The sequence below is a fragment of the Rhodotorula graminis genome (genome assembly GCF_001329695.1).
Source record: "Rhodotorula graminis WP1 unplaced genomic scaffold RHOBAscaffold_2, whole genome shotgun sequence".
Taxonomy (NCBI): Eukaryota; Fungi; Basidiomycota; class Microbotryomycetes; order Sporidiobolales; family Sporidiobolaceae; genus Rhodotorula; species Rhodotorula graminis.
The window spans coordinates 898,466-923,417 of record NW_017264929.1 but is presented as its reverse complement, the minus strand read 5'-3'; the positions used below and the strand labels follow the sequence as shown (position 1 = coordinate 923,417).

General features: G+C 67.9%; 10 protein-coding genes across 10 annotated transcripts; 5 read left to right on the top strand and 5 right to left on the bottom strand.

Moving 5' to 3' along the window:
* Positions 1–1,364: 1,364 nt before the first annotated feature.
* Positions 1,365–3,365, bottom strand: RHOBADRAFT_24126 (uncharacterized protein). The gene is made up of 10 exons (XM_018412631.1): positions 3,185–3,365; positions 2,800–3,105; positions 2,601–2,714; positions 2,446–2,526; positions 2,306–2,368; positions 2,084–2,232; positions 1,891–2,002; positions 1,786–1,822; positions 1,584–1,703; positions 1,365–1,510 (listed from the first exon to the last, which is right to left on the bottom strand). Exons 1-10 carry the CDS (start codon positions 3,278–3,280, stop codon positions 1,434–1,436), a joined length of 1,155 nt encoding a protein of 384 aa, XP_018273651.1. The 5' UTR covers positions 3,281–3,365; the 3' UTR covers positions 1,365–1,433.
* Positions 3,366–4,140: 775 nt separating this feature from the next.
* RHOBADRAFT_51434 (uncharacterized protein) lies at positions 4,141–7,327 on the bottom strand (the record flags this gene model as incomplete). The annotated part of the gene is made up of 5 exons (XM_018415838.1): positions 4,141–4,953; positions 5,025–5,556; positions 5,626–6,887; positions 6,960–7,019; positions 7,106–7,327. 5 exons carry the CDS (start codon positions 7,325–7,327, stop codon positions 4,171–4,173), a joined length of 2,859 nt encoding a protein of 952 aa, XP_018273650.1. The 3' UTR covers positions 4,141–4,170.
* Positions 7,328–7,427: 100 nt separating this feature from the next.
* RHOBADRAFT_51433 (uncharacterized protein) lies at positions 7,428–9,526 on the bottom strand (the record flags this gene model as incomplete). The annotated part of the gene is made up of 5 exons (XM_018415837.1): positions 7,428–7,821; positions 7,913–8,254; positions 8,348–8,545; positions 8,622–8,746; positions 8,911–9,526. 5 exons carry the CDS (start codon positions 9,524–9,526, stop codon positions 7,459–7,461), a joined length of 1,644 nt encoding a protein of 547 aa, XP_018273649.1. The 3' UTR covers positions 7,428–7,458.
* A 110-nt stretch (positions 9,527–9,636) lies between these two features.
* Positions 9,637–10,552, top strand: RHOBADRAFT_51432 (uncharacterized protein; the record flags this gene model as incomplete). The annotated part of the gene is made up of 3 exons (XM_018415836.1): positions 9,637–9,697; positions 9,761–10,224; positions 10,300–10,552. 3 exons carry the CDS (start codon positions 9,637–9,639, stop codon positions 10,453–10,455), a joined length of 681 nt encoding a protein of 226 aa, XP_018273648.1. The 3' UTR covers positions 10,456–10,552.
* A 57-nt stretch (positions 10,553–10,609) lies between these two features.
* On the bottom strand, positions 10,610–11,707 carry RHOBADRAFT_64515 (uncharacterized protein). Its single transcript, XM_018418501.1, has 7 exons — positions 11,662–11,707; positions 11,541–11,592; positions 11,380–11,462; positions 11,203–11,293; positions 10,964–11,079; positions 10,842–10,868; positions 10,610–10,765 (listed from the first exon to the last, which is right to left on the bottom strand). Exons 1-7 carry the CDS (start codon positions 11,684–11,686, stop codon positions 10,740–10,742), a joined length of 420 nt encoding a protein of 139 aa, XP_018273647.1. The 5' UTR covers positions 11,687–11,707; the 3' UTR covers positions 10,610–10,739.
* A 97-nt stretch (positions 11,708–11,804) lies between these two features.
* On the top strand, positions 11,805–13,728 carry RHOBADRAFT_49277 (uncharacterized protein; the record flags this gene model as incomplete). The annotated part of the gene is made up of 6 exons (XM_018415234.1): positions 11,805–11,894; positions 12,022–12,173; positions 12,242–12,398; positions 12,680–13,006; positions 13,092–13,349; positions 13,543–13,728. 6 exons carry the CDS (start codon positions 11,805–11,807, stop codon positions 13,726–13,728), a joined length of 1,170 nt encoding a protein of 389 aa, XP_018273646.1.
* An 845-nt stretch (positions 13,729–14,573) lies between these two features.
* RHOBADRAFT_51429 (uncharacterized protein) lies at positions 14,574–17,273 on the bottom strand (the record flags this gene model as incomplete). The annotated part of the gene is made up of 9 exons (XM_018415835.1): positions 14,574–14,633; positions 15,457–15,908; positions 16,065–16,087; positions 16,261–16,316; positions 16,390–16,474; positions 16,551–16,647; positions 16,718–16,741; positions 16,808–16,954; positions 17,018–17,273. 9 exons carry the CDS (start codon positions 17,271–17,273, stop codon positions 14,574–14,576), a joined length of 1,200 nt encoding a protein of 399 aa, XP_018273645.1.
* Positions 17,274–17,721: 448 nt separating this feature from the next.
* RHOBADRAFT_33755 (uncharacterized protein) lies at positions 17,722–19,604 on the top strand. The gene is made up of 7 exons (XM_018413141.1): positions 17,722–17,834; positions 18,035–18,041; positions 18,101–18,130; positions 18,201–18,526; positions 18,604–18,690; positions 18,776–18,997; positions 19,075–19,604. The coding sequence occupies exons 1-7, from the start codon at positions 17,735–17,737 to the stop codon at positions 19,431–19,433; spliced, it is 1,131 nt and encodes a 376-aa protein (XP_018273644.1). The 5' UTR covers positions 17,722–17,734; the 3' UTR covers positions 19,434–19,604.
* A 136-nt stretch (positions 19,605–19,740) lies between these two features.
* On the top strand, positions 19,741–23,021 carry RHOBADRAFT_51427 (uncharacterized protein; the record flags this gene model as incomplete). Its single annotated transcript, XM_018415834.1, has 9 exons — positions 19,741–20,930; positions 20,997–21,231; positions 21,306–21,620; positions 21,693–21,900; positions 21,994–22,040; positions 22,102–22,121; positions 22,192–22,312; positions 22,387–22,827; positions 22,905–23,021. 9 exons carry the CDS (start codon positions 19,741–19,743, stop codon positions 22,911–22,913), a joined length of 2,586 nt encoding a protein of 861 aa, XP_018273643.1. The 3' UTR covers positions 22,914–23,021.
* Positions 23,022–23,214: 193 nt separating this feature from the next.
* On the top strand, positions 23,215–24,925 carry RHOBADRAFT_51426 (uncharacterized protein; the record flags this gene model as incomplete). Its single annotated transcript, XM_018415833.1, has 5 exons — positions 23,215–23,469; positions 23,888–23,968; positions 24,060–24,172; positions 24,245–24,392; positions 24,471–24,925. Coding segments are annotated over 5 exons (1,050 nt in total), but the record flags the coding sequence as incomplete, so codon positions are not given.
* Between the last annotated feature and the right edge of the window lie 27 nt (positions 24,926–24,952).

Genomic DNA, 24,952 nt, shown 5'->3' with positions numbered 1-24,952 from the left:
GTCGCGGCGGTCGCGGCTTGCTCGCGCTCGAGCCTCGGCTTCTCGCTCAAGCGCTCGCCGTCGCTGCTCTCGCTCTCTCTCGCCCTTTCAGTCACACTCGCTCGAGTATTGTGCTAGCTCGTGTGCAGTGCAAAGAGCGTCAGGGCTTCTACAAGACGCCGTCCTCGAGAAAGGCGAGCCGCTCCTGCGTTCGCTTCTCGTCACGCCAACGCCGAAAGTCGTGCCCCATCGCCTGGAACAGAGTCTGTACCGTGCTCTTGAGGCCCCCTTGAGCGTCCGCCACAGCCCAGAAGACGTCTGCCCACGCGTCGAGAGGCCCTTGCGCGCGTTCGCGCTCGACATTGCGCCGGTGGACCTCGCGCGCTCGGTTGAGAAAGTCGCAGTGACCAAAGCCGGTAGCGACGACGCACGACCAGTTGTCCTTGAGCTGGTGCAGCTCCTCGGCGTACTTGGCAGCGTCGAGGAGCCCGCACTCGGTGACTCGGCGATGGAGCTCGAAAGTGGCGCAGGCCTGCAAAAGGAGGAGGGCCGGTCAAGGACGATCCTGCACGGACTACTGAGAGGACGAGGGACTTGCCAGCTCGCCGACCTGCTCGTACGTGCCGCGCTCGCTCGGGGTCGGATCGTCGACGAGCTCGACGAAGGGAACGACCTGGTCGACGAGGTCCTCGAGGACGACGCCGACGACGTCGTTGCCGTCGGGGAGGTGGAACATGTAGAACCCGTAGCAGAGAGGGACATCTCGCCCCTGGTACGCCGAGAGCTCGCTGCGGCGAGAGGCAAAGCGTCAGATCGCGGATCTTGCCGAAGGAGAGAAGGCGGCGAGGCGCACCGGTACGCTCTCGACTCGCACGCCTCCGCGTGACGCGCCGGCCACCACCAGAAGACATCGTACTCGACATTCGACCGCGACTGGGAGTCCGGAAAGGGGAAGAGCGACTGGTGGTAGAGCTTGAGGACGACTTGCCCGACCTCGCGCCCTTGCCCGTCGACCGCCTCGCAGCGCCAAACTTGCGATCACTGGTCGGGGCCCGTCTGGAGGCCGTAAAGGAGCCGCAGCGACCAGCCGCGACCTGACTTGGCGGGCGAGTCGCGGGCGAGGAGGGCCGCGAGGAGCGGGCGAGGCTCGTGCGGGCCTCGTCGTTCCTCCTCGCCCTCGTCGTTCCTCCTCGCCCTCGTCGTTCTCGAGACGCCCACTCCTTCTTTCCCCGCCTGTCCCGCCGTGCAAGCGAGCGCCCCGAGTCGCCGCAATCCTCTCTCACACCTGCGTGCTCGCACTGACGAGACATGGCGCGAGAGGGCCGCGTCCGCTCGCTCGCTCGGTCACGCTCTCGCTCGCCCGCACACCGCTCGTTCGAACGCTCGAGAAGAGGCGAGGGGTACTATAGCAACACTGCACGGCACGACGAAGGAGAGGAACCGAGAGAGACACGTCAGATGGCGGTCGCCGACCCGTACACTTTGACCTGCGAGTCGAGGTAGCTCTCGAGCTTGTTGGCGTTCTTGACGTCTGCGTGCGCGCACGCGTCGAGGTGCAGGGTCAGGTCTGGTGCTTCTCCGAAGCGAGAGGGAGAGGGACGCACAGTTGGACCCGCCGTCGTTGTACTGGCGGCAGTTTTTGAAGATGAGCTTGGCGTCGTAGATAAACTGGTCGAGCGTCTCGTAGCTGTTGGCCTCGAGCTTGCTCTCCATCGTCGCAAGGTCTGCGAGGCGAGGTCGAGGCTGGGTTAGCTCCGGACTGACGAGAGGAGGAGCGAGAAAGAGAGAGCGAGAGGGAGGACGGACCCATCGGCTCCTTGATGACGTTGTAGTAGTCGGTGACCTGCGCATGCGCAAGCTCCGAATTAGTGGATGCTGAGGTAGACGAGATGAGGACCGAGCGAGACGCACCTCTTGCGCGTTGACCGGGTTGGCAAACGCCCACGAGCTTGGGTGGTCGATGAGGAGCGTGAGGAGCTTCTTCATGACGGCAAATTGCGGGCCTCGCTTTGGCCGACGCGTGCTGCGTACGGGGAGCGGGACGTCAATTCAAGGACGCGAAAGAGAGAGAGAAAGAGGGAGAGAGAGGAGGGGTGAGACGCACAGCTCGTCCATCTCGGGGGTCCAGCCCGACTCGCGCAGGCCGGGCACCTTTGCCGGGTCGATCTTGGCCCCCGGTCGCGACGCAAAGAACGTCAGGCCCGGGTGCACGACGTGCGACTGCGACAGGAGGCGAATCTTGGCGAGGATGACCTGCGAGCGCGACGAGAGGGGACCGGGTCAGTACGAGGACGAGGGCGAAAGGTGCGGCGGAAGGGGGGCGCACCTCCTTCTGCTGTGCGAGCATCTGGCGCGCCTCGAGGTACTTGACGCGAGGGAGCATCGAGCACTGCGGACGCAGAGTTCGAGGTCAGGCTCTCGGACCGCGAGAGGACAAGGAAGGAGGCGAGCGAGCGAGCGACGCACGTGCATGATGGTGCCGCCCTCGTAGTCCTTGATGTACCCGGCCCAGTCTGCGCGCTCCATCTGAATCTCCTTGGTGAAGCCCTGCGAGCGAGACGGAGGAGAGAGGGTCAGTCGTCGTCGCCGACAACAGGACGGGGGAGCGAGAGAGGACGTACCTGCTTCTTGAAGTAGCCGATGGCGTAGTTGTCGGCGTACGTGAGGAAGTGGCGGCACGAGGTCGACTCCTTGACGTAGTCCTTGAGGTGGTTCATGAGGTGCGAGCCGTAACCCTGCGGCGCGAGCGAGTGACGAGTGAGCCCGTCTCTCTCACACGACGAACAGGAGGGGACGAGAGAGTAGAGTAAGGGGGCGCACCTTGACCTGCTCGGTGCCCGTGATGGCGCAGAAGACGATCTCGGCAAATTTCTGGCCCTCGAACGGGCGGTACGTGATGCCGCCGACGACCTCGAGGCCGCGCTTGACGATGGCCATGCTCCAGTGCGCGCGGTCAAAGACGAGGCGCGCAATGTACTCGCGCGGCATCTTGGGCAGCTGCTTCTGGAAGATGTTCTTGAGGCCCGTGAGGATGATCATCGACTCGGGCGAGGCGTCGTTGGTGACGACGGCGAAGCGGATGATGCCGGCGCGCTCTTCTGCGGCTGCTGGACGCTCTTTCCGAGGCTGCAGAGCGAAAGAGAGAGGTCAGTGTGAGGCGCCGAGACCCGGTCCACCTCGAGGGAGAGGAAAGAGGAGGACGCACCGGCGCCGCCATGACCTCTGCCTCCTCGCCGTGCACGACCTCGACCTCCTCGCCGTCCTCCTCCTTGATCTTGAGACTCGTCAGGTCAACGTCCATCTCCCTCGCGCCCGCAACGCCCGCACCGTTGGCCTCCTTGAGCTGCGCCCTCCTGCGCTCGACCTCCTCGCGCGCCGCAACGGCATGCTCGAGAGCCTCCTCGCCCCGCCGCCCTTTGCCGCCCTGCGTCGGCCACGCACCGTTGACGCCCTTGCTGCCGGCGCTCGGCTGGTGCTCGGGCACCGTCTTGGCCGACACGACCTGGTGGCCGCCCACGACGGCCGCCTCGAGCGCGTCGTCCAGGCCTTGAGCCGCCGCCTCCGCCGCCGCCGCCGCCGCCGATGCCGCTCCTGCGCGCCCTTTCGGCTTGCGCCGGCCGTCCTTGGTCCCCGTCGAGGTGGACGACGCGGTCGCGGTCGCGGGGGCCGTCTTGGTCGCCTCGGCGAGCTCGACCTCGGGGCTGCTGGCGCGCGAGTCCTCGGTGAGGCTCGACAGCGAGTCGTGCCCTGGCGAGTCGGCGCCGGGCGACAGGCGTTGGCGTTTCGAGGTCGAGCCGGGCGAGGTGAGGGAGGGAGGGGGAGACTTGCGCTTCGAGGTCGACGAGGCGGCCATGGTGGATGGTGCAGCGGGTAGATGCAGGCTAGCTGGGTAGCTGGCTGCTGCTTGCTCGAGTCCAGCGGGTGGACAGCGAGGGTGGGACGGGAGAGCAACAACGAGCGGACCGATGAAGATGGAGCCCGACCTCGCCTTCCCACGGCCACACACGGCAGCCTGGTGGTGGTTCGTGCGCTCGATATACCGTAGAGAGGTCCTGCTCGCCAGCTGTGCCCCAGAGAGACGCGCTCGCCGAAATCTCACTTCGACCTCCTCGCACGCCGGCGGTCGGTGGCTCCGAACGGGCCTGGTTCAAGCTCTCATGACGCGCGCACTGCTTTTGCACAGACAGAGAGCTACTGCGGCCACACGGCCCACTCGCCCATGCCTCCCTCGATCCCCATCATGCCGACCACGCCCTCACCGCCAAGCTCCTCCCCGCCTCCTCCTCCTCCCGCGTTGAGCAGCCGCCAAAAGTCGACCGCCGCCGGGTCCTCGCCGACGCCGCCGAGACTCAAGTCGAGCCCGCCGAGCGGCCCGACGTCGCCGCCGCCGCCGCCGACGCCGCCAATGATGGCCTCGTGCGAAAAGGCCGACTCGCCGCCGAGGCCGGCAAAGAGGGCGTGCAGCGCCTCGTGCGACAGCGGGGCGGTCGCGAGACCTGCGGCGGACGTGTCGGCGGCTTGTGCGGGTGCGTGCGCGGCGGCGGGAGCGTGTGTGGGGAGGAAAGGGAGGGTCGAAGGGGCGGACGAGGAGGGGGCGGGTGGCGCCGAGCTGAGGGTCGGGATGAAGAACGGCGTCGTCAACGACGTCATGCTCGGCGAGCCGAGTGACAGGCCCGTTGCGCCCGCCTGGGCGAGGGCGCCGTGGCCGTTCGACGCAAGGTCCGCCGCAGCGCTCGCGCCGCCCAGGTCGTTGTCGGCGGCGGCGGCGGGCGCTCGATGCCGCGCCTCCTCGTCGAGCAGCGTGCTGAGGAGGGCGACGCCGCGCTTGGCGATGTGGCTCCCGCCGGCAAGCTGCTGCAGCTCGTGCAGGGCGTGCTGGACCTCGAGCCGCTTGTTGGGCACGTCCGGGTCGGCCGGCGACTGGAAGATGTCGAGCATGATCGAGGTTGCGGCGCTCACCGTGTGGTAGGGCAGCTGCAGGAGTGACCGGAGAGTGTCAGTCGCTGCGAGAGGTGAAGAGACGAAAGGCGGAGAGGTCGACGCACAGTCCAGTACGACTGGGTCGAGGCTCGAGGCGACCGCGCGAGCTGCTGGATGACCGACCTCGCCGCCTCGATCGTGACGCGCCGCGAGTACATCTGCCGCTCGTCCTGCTGCTGGCCCGCCGGTGCGACAAACATGCGGTGCACGACGAGGAGCTTGTGCGAGATCGAAATTATCCAGTACGAGCGGAACCAGGCCGTCCAGTCGGGGGAACCCGCAGCGTCGCCCGGCCCGCTCTCGACCTTGAGGAACGACGGGCCGTTGAGGATGACGCCTCGCAGGGCGCGGTCGGCCTCGACGCAGTAGGCGTAGTCGAGCTGCTTGGACGAGTGGATGTGCTCGAAGAAGCGGCGCAGGATGTCGGCCACGTGGTACAGGAGGATCGTCTTGGACGCCGGCGTCGGCTCGTCCTTGGTGCGGTTGACGAGGACGCCGGACGACAGGTCGTCGTCGGTACAGTTGAGCGGGAGCGGCGTCGTAAAGTGGGTCGGCGAGACGGCGTAGGCGCGACGGCCGTGAAGCGAGATCCAGTCTCTGCGCGCGAGGAAGATGGTCAGCGACGAGGACTCAGAGAGAGAGAGAGCGAAGAGGACGACGACGCACTCGGTGAGGAGGCCGTACCAGACGCGCTTGCGGATCTCGCGCTCGATCAAGCCCTTGACGCCCGCGTCGCTCGCCGGGTCGATGCCGTTCTTGCGCCGCTTGGCGTCCCACTCCGCGTCGTCGCCAAAGAGGTGCATCTTGAGGTGCTGCGCGATGCGGATGCCGGCCGCGAGGAGCGTCGCGATGAGGTCCGACTCGCCGATGTCCTGGCATGACACGGCGTACAGGTTGATGGCCTGCACGGCATAGATCTGGTGCTTGGCCATAAAGTTGGACCGGTGCAGCGCCGCGACGCTCGCGTCGAACCAGCCCTTGGCGAGCGCCTGCTGCTCGTCGGCCGAGTAGCCGAACGACGGCGCGTCGTCGGCGACCATGTGCTTGACGGCGACGGCAAGCATGCCGTAGTACAGCGCGAGCCACGCCTGGTTGACCTTCTCGGCGCGGCGCTCGCCCCACGAGTAGAACTCGGCGCACTCGCGCCGGAACTGGCCCGAGTGGACGGCGCCGTGCTGCCACAGGCACTTGTCGAGCGAGTAGTCGACGAGGCGCTTGCTCGTCTCGATGCTCGGGAGCACGTCGATCGTCGTCGACGACGAGCCCTTGGGCGTCGCTGCGTCGGCCGCGAGCGAGTGGGTGGGCCGACTCGAGGGCGAGGCGCGCGCGCTCCCGTCCGCCGCGAGCGCCTCGCTGCCCGGCTCGGCGCCGCCGACGCCGCAGTCGTCGTCGTCCTCGCTCGACGGCCGCCGCAGCTCGGACCTGCGAAAGTGGCTCTCTTTCGAGTCGCGCCCGAGCGCGAGAAACTCGAGCGTCGTCGCCGCCTCGACCTCACTGTCGCGCGGCTGCCCGCTCGTCGCCGTCGTCGGCTGCTGCGGTGGCGGTGGTGGCGGGATCGGGAGGGGCAGCGAGTCGCGGGCGAAGGACGGGGTCGAGCCGGGCCCGCTCGAGGCGTCGGCGGCAGAAGGGTGGTCATGCTGCTGATGGAGGAGGTTGAGGTCGACAGCCCACATGGCGTTGCCGTGCGGGTCGAGCGAGTCGGGTTGCGGGACGAACGCGCGCACGACGCGCTCGAGGTGGTACAGGCGCTGGCGGACGACCTGGATGTTGCGCGAGATGGCCTCGTACTCGGTCGCGGACGCGAGTCGAGGAGGGCCCGTGGGCGCCGCTGACGGCGCGGCGGGCGCCGGGAGCGAGCCGTCGGCGGCGAAACCCATCTCGGCATCTTGGTCGAGTCGACAGAGGTGGACCTTGTTGCGCTTGATGCACTGCGAGGCGGGTGGGGGAGCGGGTTAGCTGTGTCCGAGGTTGCTGAAGAGGGGGCGGCCGCGCAGACGGACCTGGTTGCACCCGGGCACGACGCGGTCGCAGCGTATCTTGCGCCTCGTACACTCGGTGCACTGCTCGAGCGAGAGGGCGAGTCAGTGTCCGTCCTCACCTCCCACTCGTCCTCGACTCGCGGTGAGAGAGGAAGCTCGGGACGCACCGACCAGCTCGGGCGCTGACTCGTCTTGCCCGTGCCCTTGCCCTTGTCCTTCTTGCCCTTGACCGGACCCGCGAGGCTCTCCTTGCCCTCGGGCAGCTCGTCGCCATCGCCTCCCGCCCGCTGCGAGCCGGACCCGGACGCGGCCGGCGACGGCGACGCCGTCGTGCGCGCGACGCTGATGTCGTTGGTGCTGGTGCGGGTCGGCACTGGACGCGGGGCCATGCTGGACCTGGACGGGCGTGCGAGCAAGCGATAGAGGTGTCGCCGGAAGCGAGAATCCTCCGCTCGAGGGCGGCTCGCCCGAACGACTCGCTCTCGACAAAACGTGCCCGCCTCAACTCCTTGCAGCTCAGCTACGAGCTCGCCATGTTCCCATCTTCTTTCCGCTCCTGCTCGCCCGGCTCAGAGCCCGCCGCCGCCCCTCGTCCAGGGAACCACCTCCCCCTCGCCTCGCGCCGCACGTCGAGCTCCCTCCAGAACTTGCACCCGCGTCCCTCGTTCTGCGCGCCCGCGTTGCACACCCAGAAGAACATCATGTCGTCGTCGTCGGCGGCGGCGGCGGCCTGCTGTGGCTGGCGGGCAGCACGCGCGCGGCCGCGCCCGTCGGGGCGCAGCGTGCACGGGACGCCGCACGCGCACTTGGGGGTGCCGGTGTAGCCTGGCGGCGAGGCGGACGAGAGAGGCGCGTAGTCGGGGCGGTAGTGGCGGAACGTGAGCTGCGCGCGGGAGGGGCGAGGGAGGAGAGGTCAGACGCTAGGCTCGGGCGGCCCGAGAGAGAGAGAGAGAGATCGAACGGCGCCGACGCACATTGATCCGCTCCCTGAACCCCTTGCCCTCGACCTCCCTCCTGTCCTTCTCGCTCAAGCCCGCCATCGCCGCCCTCGGCACCCGGAACAGGTCCATCCCGCCTCTCACGGGCGGCACGGCATGCTTGAACCGCTCCTGGCACCCGGCATGCATGACGAGGAGCGAGTTGTGCCGCAGCGGGATGTCGAGCGTGCGGACCTCGCGCGGCGGGGCGCCGGGTGACGAGGGGGACGAGGGGAGGAAGGGCCGCAGGCGGAACGTGCGCGTGACGCCGAGCGTGAGCGAGGCGATGGTCGGGTAGGGCCCGAGGTACTGCAGGACGTCCGAGTGAAAGCCGACCGACTGCGTGCGTGTGCGAGGGTCAGTGCGGCTCCCACGAGACCGCCCGAAAGAGAGAGAGAGAGTGAGAACGGGAGGCCGGCGCCGGGGACGTACTTCTTTCGCGCCGCGGTAGCAGTTGGCGACAGCGACGTTGGGCCGCCACTCTCCGTCCCACTCGAGCTCGTGCCGCCGCCCTTGCCGACCGTCGAGGAGGACCCGGACAAACTCGCCGACGAGCTGACGCGCCTCGTCCATCTCGGGCGTGAAGGCGCGCGCGCCGCGGTGCGCGCCGTTGTACCAGTACTGCGCCGACTGTTGGGGGCGGCTACTGCGTCAAGGGCGCGATTCTGGAGGTGCATGAGGGAGAGAGAGAAGGCGAGGGACGCACCTCGTCAAACGCAGCCGGGTCATACCCCGACGAGGCGGCGAGCTTTTCGGGCACCTCGCGGAAGAAGCACGACGTGTGTGGGCTTTCGACCTCGCGGTCGACGAGGAACCACTTGTTCTTGGTCCCTGTTGGCGGGGGCGAGAGAGGGCGTGGTGTCAGTCGCGCGGACGGGGAGGAGGCGTGCGTCGGTGGGGCTGTTCGACACGAGAATCGTCGAGAGACGACTGAGAGGGAGGGCAGAGACGACGATGAGAAGTGCTGAGGGGACAGAGAAAAGAACGCGACGCACAAGGTCCCTCGCCGCCCAGGCCCTCTCCCCGACTGTCGCCCACCGCCCTCGCAAACAGCCTCGCAGCGAGCTCGGGCGGGAGCGCGTCCTCGACGAGCGTGACGAGCCCGTTCGTGTGGTGCGCGACGAGGGCCGGCGTCGGGAGGACGAGCGGCGGGAGCGAGATGTAGGCTGGCGGAGCGCTCGAGGTCGCGGTCGAGGTGGTGGAGGAGGGCGTGGTGCTGGACGCCGAGGGCACGGGCGCAGAGCGTAAGACGTCGAATGCCGACTTGGTCGGCTCCTTGCGGCGCGGCTTGACCCGCGCGTGGTCCCCCTCTCGCGCGTCGTCGTCGCCGTCGTCCGAGTCGGACAGGACGAGCATCTCGCCGCCGTCCCTCTCGCCCGCGGCAGGCCGGAGCCACGCGTCGAGCCCTCGCGCCGTCGTCCTCTTGCGCTTGGCCGGGCCGTTCGAGCCGTGGACGATGCTCTGGCGGGCCTCGATGGCGCGAAAGGCGCGGTCGAGGTTGCCGCGCGACGACGAGAGGTAGGAGGCGAGGTCGGTGCGGTCGCGCTCGGGAAAGAGGGCCGCGAGGGTGTCGAGTGCGGCGGTGGTCGAGCCGTCGTCTGGCTCGGCCATGTTGGTGAGCGAGAGCAGCGAGAGGGACGAGGCGAGGTGGGGACGGTGGCGAGGTTACCTCCCGCTCCCCCTCTCCTACAGCCCACCAGATCCGTTCTACGCGCACAGCCATGACCGCCAAGAAGGCCCCTCAGCCCACCGAGAACGACGCGCTCCTCCCTCAGTCAGCGCGTGCGTCCCCCCCTCTTCCTCATCTCTCCCTGACGTCGCCGCTCATCTCACCCGCGCCCACAGCCCCGCCCTACGAGGCCACCGCGCCCCTCCCGTCCTCTTCGCACGCCCCAAGCCCCACGCCTCCCCCTCCTCGCGCAGCCTACGGCCCAACCCCCGTCGCCTCGCTCCCTCCTCCCCCGCCAGCACTTTGGCACGCCTCGACCTCGTACAACGGCCACCCGTCCCGCAGCGGCGGCGGGCCTCACGCTCCCGGTCGGCCCTACGCCCGCGCCGACGCGAGGGCGAGGAGGCGCTTCTGCGGCGCAATCGCGTGCGCGTTCCTCGTCTGGTTCGCCGTCGCCGCCATCTGTGGCGCCGTGCTCGGCGAGGAGCTCGTGCGCCGCGGCGGAGGAGGCGACGGACGGTATGCGGTGCGGTGGCGGCGAGGGGAGCGCAGTGGCCGCGAGCCGCTGTGCCTCGAGGTTGCGCGCCGGATCGTGCTCAAGGAGGGGACGGAGGACGAGTGGGTCCTCGCGGACGACGAGGTGCGTGGGCGCCCTCTTCTCTCTCCCTTGCGTGTGCACAAGACAAGGTACTGACTCGGCGTGGCGCCCTGCAGCCCGAAACGCCTCGGATTGAGTGCATGGCCGTGTGACCCTCGCCTGTCCTTCCCCTCTCCCTCTCCCTCTCCCTCTGCGCTCCTCGTCCTCGCCTCGTACCCCCTACGCTTGTACCACTCCCACCCTCCGTCGCGCACTAGACCCCTCCTCCCCTAATCAAGGCCCGTCTGTCTGCACCCGGCCTGTCGTTGTACCGCCTCGCTCCCCTTCTCCGTTGTCGCTCACGAGCCTGCAAAGACCTCTCTTTGCTCTCTCGCAAGCGCACCGAGAGAAAGCTTCCGAGTCGCCGCAGGTCTCGCTCTCGTGTTGTGCGCAGCAACGAGAAGTGCTCTGACGAGAGGCTACATTCACCCGCCTCGCTCGCTCGCTCGGACCCTCCTCCCTCGCCTCCCCACCATTGACTCTTCTCGCTCGTCCCACGCCCGACGGCTTCGCCCCGATCAAGCCCGGACGTAGTAGTCGTGCTCTGCGCGCAGCGCCGAGTGTGTCAGGGCGGCCTGACGAGAGAGGGGGGCGAGAGAGAGAAAGAGAGGGCGACGCACGCTGCCACATCCACACGAGCGACGTCGCTGTGTCGCCAGTCCATCCAGCTATCAGTCTCTTTCCTCGTCGTGACAGCGAGAGAGAGAGAGAGAACGAGAGGGAGCGAGCGAGCGCGACGCACTCGACACGATGAGCGGGCCGGCGAGCCCCTTGTGCCCGACGGTGCGGTACGCGACGGCCTCGGAGCCAAAGTGCCACAGCGCGATGGCGTAGGTGAGGAGGGCGAGGTCGTAGACGCTGTCGGTGCGGGCGTCGGAGAGGGAGAGGGAGGGAAAGAGAGCGGGCAAGGATGGAGAGGGGAATGAGAGTGGGTCAGTGCCCCGTCGTCGTCTTTCGAGAGGGCATGGTCGGTGGACGCACGGCTTGACCCCAATGTTGTACGCGGCGTACAGCCTCACGCACGCCGACGTGAGGGTCCACACGCCAAAGAGGCGCGCTTGGAGCGGGTTGACTGCGGGCGCGAGCGGACGAGGGAGGGTGAGCCGCGTCGCCCGGTTTGCGAGGCGAGGGACGGGAGGGGACAGAGGAGGTACGTACCCGATGCGGGAGAGCGCGCGTAGACCTGGCGCGTGAGGGACGTGGTGAGGTAGTTCTGGACAGAGTTGAACACGGCGGTCGCGCTGCCGGCGCCGAGGGTCGCGAGCCGGTGAGCTACTCGGTACGAGTAGAGACGAGGCAGGAGAGAGGAGAAGGCGCACGAGACAAAGAGCATCCAGTAGGGGAGGAGGCCGCCCTCGTTGGCAGGGAGGTCTGTTGCGCGACGGGAGCAGGAGGAGGAGGTGAGCGAGGATGGGGAGGAAAGGGGGTAGGAGGACGCACAGGCTGCGAGTGGGCTGGTGCTCATCGTGTTGGTGCTCGTAGCTGCACTGCACGGGGTCGAGTCGACGCGGGAGAGCTCCCTCTTGCTCCTCCTTCATCTCTCCCCACATTCACCGGCTCCGACCTCGACCCACACAGCAGCCATGGCCGCACAGAGTGGCATCGCACCGACCCAGGACCTCCTCGACACCTGGACCACGGCCCTCCAGGACCCGGCCACCCGCCTCGTCAAGGTGCGTCCCTCCGCCGCCTCCTCGCCGTCATTGCTCCCCGCCCGCCGGCTCCTCTGCACTGCGCACAGGGTCAGGCGGGCTGTTGTGCCTCGGGATCTGGAGCTGATACTCCCTCGCGCCCGCACAGATTGCCATCCAGGACGAGCAGCTCGTGCCCGCCGGCACCTTCACCACCACCTCGTCGGACCTGGACGACTCGGACGCCGTCGAGCGCGACTTTGCCCTGTTCGAGCGCCCCGACATCGTCGAGGACAAGGTCCCCGCCTACTTCGTCTACCGGTGCGCCCTCTCCTCTCCCTCTCTTGTCCCCCGCCCCCCACTGACCCCTCCCCTCCGACCCGGCGCAGCCTCACCCCTCCCCCGTCCTCGACCTTCCTCTTCACGTCCTACGTCCCCGACCACGCGCCCGTGCGCGCAAAGATGCTCTACGCCTCGACCCGCAACACGCTCGTGCGCGCGCTCGGCGACGCCAGGCTGGTCGAGAGCGTGTTTGCGACCGCAAAGGTGCGTGCGCGCGTGGTTCTCTCTCTCTCTTGGTCGAGCGAGCGAGCGAGCGAGCGCGCAAGGTGGCTCTCGTGCCGAGGGTACTGACTCTCGTCGCACCTTGTCCTCCCTATCCCTCTCCCTCTCGACTTCCTCGGCGCCGCCCACCCTCTCCCCCTCCCACCTTTCTCCCGTCCTCGGCGCGCCTCTCCCTCTCGCTCAACCTCCACCTCACTGCCCACCCGAATCGGCCCCCTCCCCTGTCCTCTCCCCTCTTCCCTCCCTGCGCTCGCGCCCCGCAGGCCGACCTCACCCACGCCGCCTACCTCTCTCACGTCGCGCACCGCGCCGCCGACGCGCCGCTCACCTCTCGCGAGCAGGAGATGCGCGACGTGCGACGGGCCGAGGCAGAGGCGTCGGCGGACGGAGCTGGGGCCGGGTCGGAGGGGAGGAGCGCGCTGTTTGGGGTGGGGGAGGGCGAAGGGGAGGGGAAGGGGGAGGGTGGGGAGGAGGGACAAGGGGATGAGAAGCTGAGGGGAGTGCTGCCGTGGAGTGACGAGGCGAAGGAGGCGGTGAGGGCGCTCGGTGACGGCGGACAAGGGGCCGAGGAGGACGCCCTCGTGCAGCTCGTGCGTCCCGCCTCTCTCGCTCTGCCCTGTCCGTTCCCGCACCTCGTGCGCGACACTGATTAGGATGTCGACCCCCGCGACGCAGGAAATCGACCCCGCAAACGAGACCGTCATCCTCTCGCCCTCGCAGCCCACCTCGCTCTCGTCCCTCCCCACCTCCTCCCCGGCCTACCTCCTCGCGCGCCACCCGGCCCTCGCGTCGTCGTCGCCCGGCGCACTCGTCCTCGTCTACTCGTGCCCGGCAGCTTCGCCCGTCCGCCACAGGCTCCTGTACTCGTCGGCCGTCGTGCCGCTGTACCGCGTCGCCGCAGAGAGGTTTGCGGGCGTCAAGGTGGCGAGGAAGGTGCGTCTACGGACGCTCTCTCTCTCGCTCTCGTTCTCTCATTCTCTTTCTCTCTTTCTTCTCTTTCTCGAGGACTGTTCGGGACGCAGCGCACTGACTCGCTCTTCCCTGCATCCTCTCCTCGAACCCGCCCGTCCCTTCCTCCCTCTCCCGCTTCCCGCCGCCTCCCCTCGCCTCCCACTCTGCTCCGCAGCTCGAAACCGACTCGCCCTCCGAGATCACCCGCGCCTGGCTCGACGCCGAGCTCGGCGCCGCGTCGTCGTCCACCGACACCCCCTCGGCGAGCGGCGCCGCGACGCCCACGCAGGGCCCGCAGCAGGTGCAGGAGGACGACAAGCCCAAGTTTGCGAGGCCGGCGAGGCCGGGACGGAGGCGCTGAGCGGGCGCGGGTGGGGCGCGAGGCTGGGGCTGGGACTGGGGTGAGGGCGAGGGCGAGGTCGGTCGAGAGGGAGGGAGGGGCGCGAGCGCGAGGAGCGAGGGGAGCGCAATGGACGATTCTTCTCTCTGTCGTGCAGCTCTCGTTGTCGCTCTCGTGTCCTCGGCGAAAGAGAGGAAAGGACTCGGAAAGGAGGATCGTTGCACCTGGGCGACGCGAGGAAAGAGGGAGGGAAAGCTACACAAAGGGAATGTCGACAAACGGCGCAACCTCCCCCCTTTAGGCCTGCCTCACCAAGCCCCAATCAAGTGGCGAGGTTCAGCAGGAATGGCGGGGCGAGGTGTCTGCCGGTCCGCACGCCACGCGCCCATCCCGAAAGAAAGGCGCGCAGCGAGCCCTCGAGTAAAACCCCGAGGGAGTGTGATCTTGTCTCGCGAAAAATTGCCGAGCGCGGAGGTGCGCGGTACGCCAGAGTGTTGAGACGGGAGGAGGGGGGAGAGGGGCTGGGGAGGGGAGGGGAGGTGCGGGTAGGGAGAGGGGGCGAGGAACGTGGGAGGAAGAGACTAGAAGCTGAACGCACAGCATGTTGACCGTGTCGCGATGCCGCTGTTGCGCGCTCGGCTGCCCTCGAGGCGCCGAACGGCGATACGAGCCGGGTGCGGTCCAGCAGGCGAGGTAAAAAGTGCGCGAGCGAGAACGGCGCAGGAGGCGAGCGCCGCCGCCGCAAGCTGCTCCTTGAGGTCAGTCGAGCAGATGGCGTGGGTGTTGGAGGCGCTGGTGCGGTGGTGAGGGCGTGAGGAGGCGGGGAGGAGAGGCGGGTCGGCGATGAGGCGGGATCGAGGGGGAGGCTAGGAGCGCGCCGCGGTTGCGCTCGGCGCAGTGCTTGGGTGTGCGAGCATGCCGAGAGGCTGGCCGACGAAGCAGAGCGCGAGATCGCGGGAGCGGGTGGTGAGGGAGGGGGAGAGCGAGGCGCACGAGCTGGCGAGCGAGCGACCGGCAACAGGTCTCGCGATTTTCGTCGCCGCGGAAACGGACGCGATGTGGCTGGCCCGCTGAGTCTGTAGACTAAGATTCGCATGAAGGCTCTGACCACGTGCTATTCGCGGCCCCTCGAGAGCTGAGAGTCGAGGGGGGTCAAAGCGCGCGAGTCGGCCTTCTCAAACTGGACCTCCTCCTGCGAGAGCGGCCGATTCGACCTCGTACAGCTCTCGGTCTGTAGCTTTAGGCAGCCATAGACGAAAGCGCCGTATCAGAAGAGCGCGCAACGTGCAGAGAACGCGTTACGTTGCCGGACGAAGCGTGCCAGGCGCTCGCGCTCGAGCGACTCTTTCTCTCGGCGGCAAAGCTCTCGCCAGTGGACACTCGCGCTCGAGAGTCACACGTTTCGCTGACAAGATTACGCAAGAGAAAGTGTGTCCGTCGTTGCAGCCCTGCATGCTCACGCTCTTCCAGCGCCCAGAAGCGGCCTCGTCGCAGTCCGTGGTCGAATGCGCCGTGGTGGTCGAGCTGCCAGGCGGAAAGAGGAGCCGTAAGGTCGAATCGATGGCCAAGAGGAAAGAGAGGTGCCGCACCGGCTTCTCGAGAGCCCTCGCGCTCGTCCTGCCCCGACTCGCTGTCGCTGCTCGCGACCTCCTGCACCCGGCGCGCCCGTCGTGCCCGCCTCCCAAGCGAGGCCGCCTGTGTCGGACGGCGCGAGTGTCGTGAGAGGGCGAGTGCGAGGCCGATGACGACGAGGGCGACGGCGCAGCCGACGACGGCGAGGGCGACCGGCTTCGAGACGCCGAGAAAGGCGCTTTCGTCGGTCGAGGCGGCTGCTGCAGGCGACGGTGACGAGGTCGAACCGGACTGGTTGGGCGTCGGCGTCGAGAGGCTGTTGTGCTGCTGCTCGTCGGCAGAGGAAGCGTTGCTCGTCGCCGCCGTCGGACGAGCGGTCGAAGTGCCGCTCCTCGTCGAGCCGGTACCCGCCGCCTCAGTCGACGACATCTCCTCCGCCATAAGCGTCGTCGCCGCGTCGGCTCGCGCCTTAGTCGCCGACGAGTCCGCCGCCCCGCCGCTCGCTCCGCTCGAATTCGCCGACGAGGACGAGCTTTTGCCGCCGGGGCAGAACGTGACCTTGTAGTTCGGGCTGTTTGCCGACGGGCACGCGTAGTCGACGGCTGGGTCTCCCTTCTGGTAGTCGTAGGCTGTACCGGGGCAGCAAGGTCAGGACGAGGGAAAGAAACTGGCGAGGAGGAAGGGAGGGAGGGACACACGGTACCTGCGTTTCGGGGCGGCGAGGATCAGCATCTCGGTACGTTGTTCGTCGTGCGACAGGTGACATGAGGAACGAAGTGACGCACCAGTATGCGTGTTCACAAAGCGGCTGCACGGTGGGCGAAAATCAGAACGGTCGGCAAGGACGAAGCGCTCGTCTCGAAGAGAGGAGGACGGTGCACCTTGAGGACACTGTAAGGAAAGCTCGTCAGTCACGAGTGGGTGACGGACCGAGGCCAGGGAGCGAGAAAGGGACGAAGAAGAAGAAGGACGACGACGCACTCGTAAAAGTCGACGTCGCCGGGCAGACACGCCGTCACGTTGTTGTACTTGCCGGACTGCGAGAGGGGTAGGGGACGAGTCAGTGTCTGCTTTCGGTGACGTAGAGAGAGGGGCGACTGCAGGACTCACACAGCAGTTGACGCTCGGCTCGACGGCGTTGATGCCGGCCATGCACGCGCTCAGGCAGCCAATGACGTTGCCGTCGCCGTCTTTCCTGCGGGAATGCGACTCGTCGAGACGGTCAGTACCTCATCCTGGACGGTGTAAGAAGGAGAGAGCGAGAGACGCACTGCTTCATGCGGTCGTCGGGGCATGCGGCGAGAACGTCCTCGGTGCACGACAGCGAGTCGCACCCGTCCGGCTCGATCGACATCGGCCCCGTCCACCCTGTCGGCGATGTGCAGGTGAGCCCCGGCGCCCAAGGGGCAGACGTCGAGAGAGACATAGGAGGACGCACCTGGAACGGCCGAGATGTCCCAAACTGCGAGGGAGGGCGATGTCAATACTCGACTCGGCGCAGGGAGACGAGCGAGAGCTCGAGACGCACAGTCGTTCCCTCCCCACGCGTTCAGGTTGAACTCGCCGACGTTGACCCAGCCGATCGTGTTGTCGTCGCACTCGAGGCCGCCAGGACAATCGCCCGTGACGCACGAGCCCTTGCCGTCGGCGTCGAACTTGCACGCTCGACGTGCCCCTGTCTCGCTCCAGAGGGTCAGTGACGACCAGGAGCTGGACGACAGGGAGGTAGAGGACGCACAGACTCGTCCGTTCCACCTCTCGGGCACCGTGACGGACTTCTCGCTCCCTGCCGCCGCCTCCCAGCCGCGCACGCCCGTGTACTTGGCGCCCTCGTTCCAATTGGTGACGGCGGGCCAGACCGTAAAGTCGCACGAGTTGACGATGGTGAACTGGCGGTCGGCGGCGAGTGCGCGAGCCGGGAGAAGCGCGACGGCGACCAACAGACGAGGAGGCGGTCGCCAGCGTTCGAGCGAGCGTGTCATGCGCCGAGCCATGCGCACGCACGAACAGGCGAGAGGCTGCCGTGCTCGAGGAGCGAAAGCTGAGCGGGAGAAGTGAGAGTGCGGGGGAGGGTCCGCGGACGGTCCGCAGGCTCGAGCGGAGAGCACGCCGTCGCCGTGCGAGCACCGACGCGCTCGCAGCTGCAAGGGAAGCTCCTGCCGCGTGCAGTGGACGAGAGCGACGAGCGAACGACGTGGACGTGGTCGACTGGCGGCCCGCCGGCGAACTCGGAGCGAGAAGTGCGGCCAGCTGCGGCGAGGGGTGCGAGCGCGCGTCACCTCTAAACGTCGAGCTCCTGTTGAATCCCGTGGGCAACTCGAGAGACGCCTACTTTAGGGTCTGGCTCGCGCGTAAATTCGCAATGCCCGACAGCCGCCGCGGGCGATTCGTCGAAGACTCGTCGAACTCGCCCCCGCTCCCCTCCCCTCCTCGCTCATCTCGCCTACCACCCGCGATGGACTTCTTCCACCGCCTCGTCAAAGGGCCGTCCGACAGCAAGCGCGGCAGCATGGACCCGCATCGTCGCTGGCGCCTCGTCGCCTCTTATGCCCCAGGTTCGTCCCTTCGTCTTGGCGGTCTCGTGCGGTCAGCGGCTCGCGAGGGCAGGTCTACGGCTGGGCTGGACACTCTCGTACGAGGTCACAGGCTGCACGCATTGCCAGCCCACCCTGTTGGACAGCGTCGTTCCCCTCCACCCTGCACCGCCCCCACCTCATCATCTCGATTGCTGACCACCCGCCTCTCCTCCGTGCAGACTGGGTGTACGTCCGCCGTGAGTGGGTCTGCAGCGGATTGAGCTGACCTCTCGACGCGTGCGCAGGCTCACGATCGTCCTCGTCGCCCTCATCGGGTCCGTCCTCTCCCCTCCTCCCCTCTTCCCGGCTCGCAGCTCACTGACTCGAACACACACACACACACAGCTACTTCACCGACTACGCCGGCTACAAGCGCGAGTTCTCGCTCACCGACACGTCGATCCAGCACACGTACGCGACCAAGCAGCGCATCTCGTTTGGCGAATGCATCGTGTACGCCGGCGTCATCCCGGCCGTCCTCATCCTCCTCGTCGCCCTCATCTGGCGCCGCTCCTTCTGGGACTGGCACAACGGGTGGCTCGGCCTCCTCCTGTCGGTCAGCCTCACGACCGTCTTCACCCAGGCGGTCAAGGTCACGGTCGGCCGCCCTCGTCCCGACCTCATCGACCGCTGCCAGCCAGTCGCAGACGCCGCAAACAGGGCCGTGTACGGTGCGCACCCTCTCTCTCTGTGTCTGTCGGTCTGAGTTGAGCGAGACGAGCCTGACGACCTCCCCTCTCGCCCCCAGGCCTCGCGACCGTCGCCGTCTGCACCGTCCAGTCCGGGCACACCATAGATGACGGATTTAAAAGTTTCCCGAGTGGCCATTCCTCATGTGCGTGCGCCTCCCGACCGTCCCGCCTCCCAACTCCCTCGCCCGACCCACCTCGCCCGATCCTGACGCGCTCTCCTTCCCGCAGTCGCCTTCGCCGGCCTCGTCTACTTCTCGCTGTACCTGTCGGGCAAGATGCACATCTACGACCGTCGTGGCCACGCGTTCAAGTCGTGGTTGGCCATCGCGCCGCTCATTGGCGCGACCCTCATCGCCGTCTCGCGCACGATGGACTACCGCCACCACGCAACGGACGTCATTGCCGGCGGCCTGCTCGGTACGGTCATCGCCGTGTTCACCTATCACCTCTGTGCGTCTCCCTCTCTCGCCTCGAGCCACCTTTTCCTCCTCTCGCAAGCTCGTGACTGACTCGTCGCTCGACCACAGACTACCCTTCGCTCTACTCGCCTCAGTGCCACCTCCCCTTCTCGCCCCGCATCCCCGCAACGCCCTCTGCCGACCGCCTCGACTCGGACGCCGAGGACGACCACGAGACGGCGCCTCGTCCTGGTGCGGCCGGCGCGTCCCGCAGCGGCAACGGCAACGGCGCCGGCGGCATCCTCCCGACGCACCGGTACTTGGCGAGCCTCGACTCGGACCAAGGCACGTCGCCGCTGAGCCAGGGCAGCGCGATCCCGCTGCAGGCGGGCGGCGCGCGAGGGGACGAGGCGATGCGGCCTGGCTACACCTCGGGCCCATCGGCCAAGTCGGCGTACCACGACGTCGGGCAGCAGCAGCGATACTGAGCGGGCGAGTGCTGGATGGTCAGGGGGCGAGGCCCGGCCGAGGAGAAGGACGAGGACGAGAGCGAGGAGACGGACGATTCTCGCACACCGCGCACATGACTATCTCACACGCTCCCCTTCTTTGCGAGCGCATCTATGTAATACTGCAATGAATCGTGGCTCCTCACAGTTGCGAAACGAGATGCTGCGGCTCGAGGTCTGAGAGTTTCAAGGCGGAATCCCCACCTGACGACCTCAGAGCCGTCGGCCTCCCTCGATCCGTCCTCTCTCGCCCTCTCACCTCTCGACGAGCTCATCAGCACCCACGATGAGCACAAACGCACCCGACGAGGAGCGTGAGCCCCTTTTGGGCGAAGACGCTCACGCCGTCGACCCTGCCGACGAGCCGCTCGGCACTCGCCTCCGCACCGCCCTCAGCTCGCCCAAGCGGCTCACGGCCCTCGAGAAGGCTCTTGCCGCCCTCGCCGTCGTGTTCCTCCTGTCGACCGCCACCTTCGCCGGCCTGTTCGGAGGCGAGGCCGTCAAGTACGGCCGCCTCAAGCACCGCGTGTCGCGGCACCACCCCGGCGCCCCCGCTCCTGCTCCGACCTCGACCGTCACGGCGACCCGCACGACACACGTCCCAGGCCCGACCGGCGTCCCTCCTGCGCCGCCGGCCCCGCCGTCCGACCCCGACGAGCTGTGCCTCACGGGCGCGTGCGTCAAGGCCGCCGCCGGCATCCTCGCGTCGCTCGACACGTCGTACGACCCGTGCGTCGACCCGTACCTGTTTGCCAACCGCGGCTGGCTCGACTCGCACCCGATCCCGCGCGGCAAGGGCTCGTACGGCGCGTTCGAGGACATCGACGCGCGCAACAAGCGCATCGTGCGCGGCGTCCTCGAGCGCACGAGCGACAAGGGCGTCGACGGCGCCGATGCGCGCATCCTCGAGACGCTGCGCACGTTCTATGGCTCGTGCTTCGACGAGGAGGCGCTCGAGAACAAGGGCAGCGAGCCGCTCCTCGAGGTCGTCGACGAGGTCGTCTCGCTGTGGCGCGGCGAGCAGCCCCTCGTCGACGAGGACGTCGTCGACCCAGAGGACGACGCCGAGTGGCTCCTCGAGATCAACGGCGTCGCCCCGCTCAAGCACCACAAGAAGAAGAAGCACGACAAGCACGGCGGCGGCGGCGGCAAGTGGGACCCCAAGACGAGCCGCACGCGCCTCACCAACGCCCTCGCCTACCTGCACTCGCGCGGCGTCCCGGCCCTGTTCTCGACCTACACCGACAGCGACGTCGCCGTCAACTCGTCGTCCGTCGTCCTGTGGCTCACCCAAGACGGCCTCGGCCTCCCGTCCAAGGAGTACTACAAGAGCGCCGAGACGCTCGACTTTTACGAGAAGAACGTCGCCGACGTCCTCGCCGACGTGTACAAGCGCCGCGGCGAGAAGAACATGGGCGACCTCGCGGCGTCGGTCGTCAAGTTCGAGAAGGCCATCGCCAAGATCTCGCTCGACCCGTGCGTCCTCGCTCGCCCCTCCTCCTGTTTGAGCGACCCACTGACTTTCTCGAGGGAGGTCCACAGCGAGGTCATCGACAACCCGACTGGCGAGTACAACCCGCACAACGCGAGCATGCTCGCGCACCTGTTCCCGTCCATCTCGTTCGCCGACTACTTCGCGTCGTTCACGCCTCGCCCTCGCTTCCCCGACCCGGTCATCGTGCGCGCCCCGACCTACATGGGCAACCTGTCGGCGCTCCTCGAGCACACGGCGCCCGACGTCCTCGAGGCGTACTTTGTCGTCCAGATCTCGCAGCAGGTGCGCCTCGCTCGCCTCCTCCTTCCTCTCTCTCTTTCCCGTCCCTCAGAGACTGACTCGTCGTCGACTCGCAGCTCGCCCCACTCCTCGGCGCCAAGCAGCCGCTGCACAAGACGGTCCTCGCCCTGTCGAACCGCCTCAAGGGCCTCCCCGCCGACGTCTCGCCGCCGCGCGACGACACGTGCCTGAACGAGGTCGTCTCGGCGTTCGGCTTCGCGGTCGGGCGCTACTTTGTCGAGGAGGCGTTCGGCGGCGACAGCAAGGAGTACGCCGAGGAGGTCATCCACGCCGTCATCCAGGCGTTCAAGGACCGCCTCCCGGGCAGGACCTGGCTCGACGACGAGACGCGCGACAAGGCCCGCGAGAAGGTCGAGATGATTCGTGTCAAGGTGCGTCGCGACCGCTTCCCGCTCCACGACCTCGGTCCCCAACCGCGCCCTGACCCCCTTCCTCGTCTGCAGGTCGGCTACCCTACCTCGCCGAACACGACCGACCCGACGTCGCTCGAGCGGTACTACGCGCCCAACATGCCCATCAACAAGGGCGACTACTTCGGCAACTCGCTCCGGGCCGTCGTCGCCGACGAGCGCCGCAAGTGGGTCGAGGTCGGCCGCCCTCAGGACCCCGGCAAGTGGGACATGGCCGTTTCCGAGGTCAACGCTTATTTCCGTGCGCCCCACTCTGTCTCTCTCTGTGCGACTCTTGAGGCGAGACGCTTGAGGCGAGACGAGGGACGCTCACCGCGAGCTTTTCCCCCAACAGAGCCTTCCGCAAATGAAATCGTCTTTCCGGCGGGCATTCTCCAGAAGGTGCGTCTCGCCTCGTCCTCCGTCTACACGAGCCGCACTCTGACAGTCTGCCCTGGCACAGCCCTTCTTCTCGGTCGACTGGTGCCCCCGCCTTTCCCCTCGTTCTCCTCACGAGCGCGCACACTGACCTCGTCCTGTTCGTCCATCGCAGGCCCGAGTACCTCGTCTTTGGCGCATTTGGCTCGATCGCCGGCCACGAGCTCACGCACAGCCTCGACCAAGCCGGGCGGCAGTACGACGGCAACGGCAAGCTCGTCGACTGGTGGGGTCCTGTGCGTCGCCTCTCCCTCGCTCTCCCTGTCCCGGTCTCGCGCCCTCACTGACGCTCGTACACCCTCGCACGCAGGACACGAACAAGCGCTTCCTCGAGCGCCAGGCGTGCTTCGAGCGCCAGTACGGCAACTTTTCCATCATCGGCGCCGACGGCAAGAAGCACTACGTCAACTCGAAGTACACGGGCGGCGAGGACGGCGCCGACAGCGGCGGCATCGCCGAGTCGTTCCAGGCGTGGTCGACGCGCGCGCACGCGGCCGACGCCGACCCGTCGCGCAACCAGCTCCTGCCCGGCCTGCAGCACTACTCGCGCGAGCAGCTCTTCTTCATCGCGCAGGCGCAAGGGTGGGCGCGCGCCATGACGCCCGCCGAGGCGCAGCGGCGCATCGCCGTCGACCCGCACTCGCCGTCGAGATTCCGCGTCCTGGGCCCGTTGAGCAACTCGCGCGAGTTCAGCGAGGCGTTCGGGTGCGCGGCCGACAGCCCGATGAACCGCGGCGAGGAGCGGTGCGAGGTGCGTCCCTCTCTCTCTCTCCTGTGCGCACGTCGACGGCGAGCAGGCGACTGACACGCCGTCTCGCGAGCGCGCAGCTTTGGTGAGCCTCGAGGAGGAGCGAGACGGAGAGCTTGGAGAGGAAGGAGGGCGAGTCGTCGCGAGTTGGAGGCAGCTTTCACCCGAGCAGTTTGTACAGAAGAGGTTTGAGCTTGTCTGTGCGTGTGTGTGCCACTCAGCGAGAGCGCGAGAGGGTTGTGTGGAAAGGACGAGGTCGAGGCCTGGTCGAACCTCGAGGAGCGAGACGAGCGACGGCCCGCTGTCGACCCCGCCTCGACGCTCGCTCGCCCCAAGCTGCGACCGCGCCCACTTGCAGCACCAGCAGCAAGCCCGACGACGACACCCGCCATGCGACACGGCGCCTACTCGCAAGCGGCGTCGCGTCCCGGAGGAGCGTGGGCCGCCCACCCGACGACGACGGCCCCAGGCGCAGCAGCGACGCCGACGGGCAGCTCGGCGTACCCGCCCTTGGGCGCACAGCCCTCGCACCAGGTCCCGCCCCACATCCACAGCAGCCACCACGCCCACCACGGTGACCCGGCCGGCGTGTCGAGCGTGAGCACCTTGCTCGACCGCGTCCTCGCCATGCTCGACGGCTTCGAGGTGCGTCCCCACCTTTCTCTCTCCGCCCTGTTTCCCTGTGTGTGTCTTCGGCCGGGGCGGGCTTTGCAGAGCCGCGTCGAGGAGTTGCGGCCGGCGAGGGTCGGTTTGTGGCGCCAGGGCCAGTCAGCCTCGAGGCGCCCTCTCGCTCCCTCCGCCGGGCTCGAGTGCGTGAGCGAGCCGCCACAAGGTGGATAGACGGGTTCCGCGAGGGCAGTGCGCCGCACAGGAGCGGCAGGGCCGGGGCGACGAGCGCGGCCAACTTCGCTCCCTCATCTCGCGACGGTGCGCGGTGCTGGGGCGAGACGGCGTGGACAGCGACGGGGCGTTCGTCGAGCATACGCGAGGGTCAGGAGGCGCAAGCACCGAGTCCTGGCGAGCTCGAGCACCCTGTTGACCTCCCTCTCCCCCTGCCCCGCAGGACGACATGGACTGCCCGCTCTGCCTCGAGGAGATGGACCTGTCCGACCTCAACTTCCGGCCGTGTCCATGCGGGTACCAGGTGCGTCCCTCTCGCTCCTCGTCTACTCGCGCCTCGGTCGCGCCGACGCTGACCGCCCCTCCCTCCCCCTTTGTTCCTCGTCCGCCCGCAGATCTGCAGGTTCTGCTACCACCACATCAAGGAGAACCTGAACAACAAGTGCCCGGCGTGTCGCACGCCCTATGACGACGCGACGGTCGAGTTCAAGGCGATCAAGCCCGACGAGTGCGTCCTCGTCCTCTCTCCCTCGTCGCTCTCTCGTCGTCCGGCAGCTGACCCTCGGTCTCGCCCGTTCAGGATGAAGCGCCTGCAAGCGGCCAAGAAGCTGCGCGACAAGCGCCGCAAGGACTCGGAGCTCGCCATGCAGAACAAGGCCAACGTTCGCGTCCGCCAACGCACGCAGGTCCAGATCACGGGCATGACGACGCGGCAGGCCAACGAGGATGTGCGTCCCGACTCTTTCTCGCCTCTCTCTGTATCTCCTTCGACCGGCTACTGACCTCATCCTTCGCGCCCACCACAGACGCTCGCCCAGCTCAAGGACAACGAGCACTTTGGCAAGTACGGCAAGATCAGCCGCCTCTTCATGTCGAAGCGCTCGCCGACGTCGGGCAGCGCACCCGGCCTGTCGCACCCGGTGTACCAGCCCGTGAGCGTCTACGTGTGCTACCGCACGCCGACCGAGGCGTCGCACTGCATCGCCGCGACCGACGGGACCCTGTCGCTCGAGGGCAACAAGCTGCGCGCCATGTGGGGCACGACGCGCTACTGCCCCAACTACCTCAAGGGCATCCGGTGCCCCGATTACAACTGCACGTTTGCCCACGAGCCGGGCGAGGAGATCGAGGGCCCGCTCCCGTCGACCAAGGACGAGATCTTTACGTACGACTCGGAGACCGTGTCCAAGCCCAAGGCGGCCGCCCCTTCGTCGACCGCCGTCAAAAAGGCGCCCGAGGTGTCGCTCCCGGCGTCGGCGTCGTGGGCGAGCAAGAACGCGCCGCCGCA

What these genes read in the sequence shown, in the direction of transcription:
- RHOBADRAFT_24126 (XM_018412631.1), bottom strand. Translation starts at nt 3,280, where the DNA reads ATGGACGTTGACCTGACGAGTCTCAAGATCAAGGAGGAGGACGGCGAG. An exon ending in TCGGCTACTTCAAGAAGCAG is followed by an intron (nt 2,527 to 2,600) that starts GTACGTCCTCTC and finishes TCTCGCTCGCAG; the next exon opens with GGCTTCACCAAGGAGATTCA. An exon ending in AGGGCGGCACCATCATGCAC is followed by an intron (nt 2,369 to 2,445) that starts GTGCGTCGCTCG and finishes CTGCGTCCGCAG; the next exon opens with TGCTCGATGCTCCCTCGCGT.
- RHOBADRAFT_33755 (XM_018413141.1), top strand. Translation starts at nt 17,735, where the DNA reads ATGGACTTCTTCCACCGCCTCGTCAAAGGGCCGTCCGACAGCAAGCGC. An exon ending in GTCCTCGTCGCCCTCATCGG is followed by an intron (nt 18,131 to 18,200) that starts GTCCGTCCTCTC and finishes ACACACACACAG; the next exon opens with CTACTTCACCGACTACGCCG. An exon ending in CGTGTTCACCTATCACCTCT is followed by an intron (nt 18,998 to 19,074) that starts GTGCGTCTCCCT and finishes GCTCGACCACAG; the next exon opens with ACTACCCTTCGCTCTACTCG.
- RHOBADRAFT_64515 (XM_018418501.1), bottom strand. Translation starts at nt 11,686, where the DNA reads ATGAGCACCAGCCCACTCGCAGCCT. An exon ending in TACTGGATGCTCTTTGTCTC is followed by an intron (nt 11,463 to 11,540) that starts GTGCGCCTTCTC and finishes CGGCGCCGGCAG; the next exon opens with CGCGACCGCCGTGTTCAACT. An exon ending in CGCGCGCTCTCCCGCATCGG is followed by an intron (nt 11,294 to 11,379) that starts GTACGTACCTCC and finishes TCGCGCCCGCAG; the next exon opens with TCAACCCGCTCCAAGCGCGC.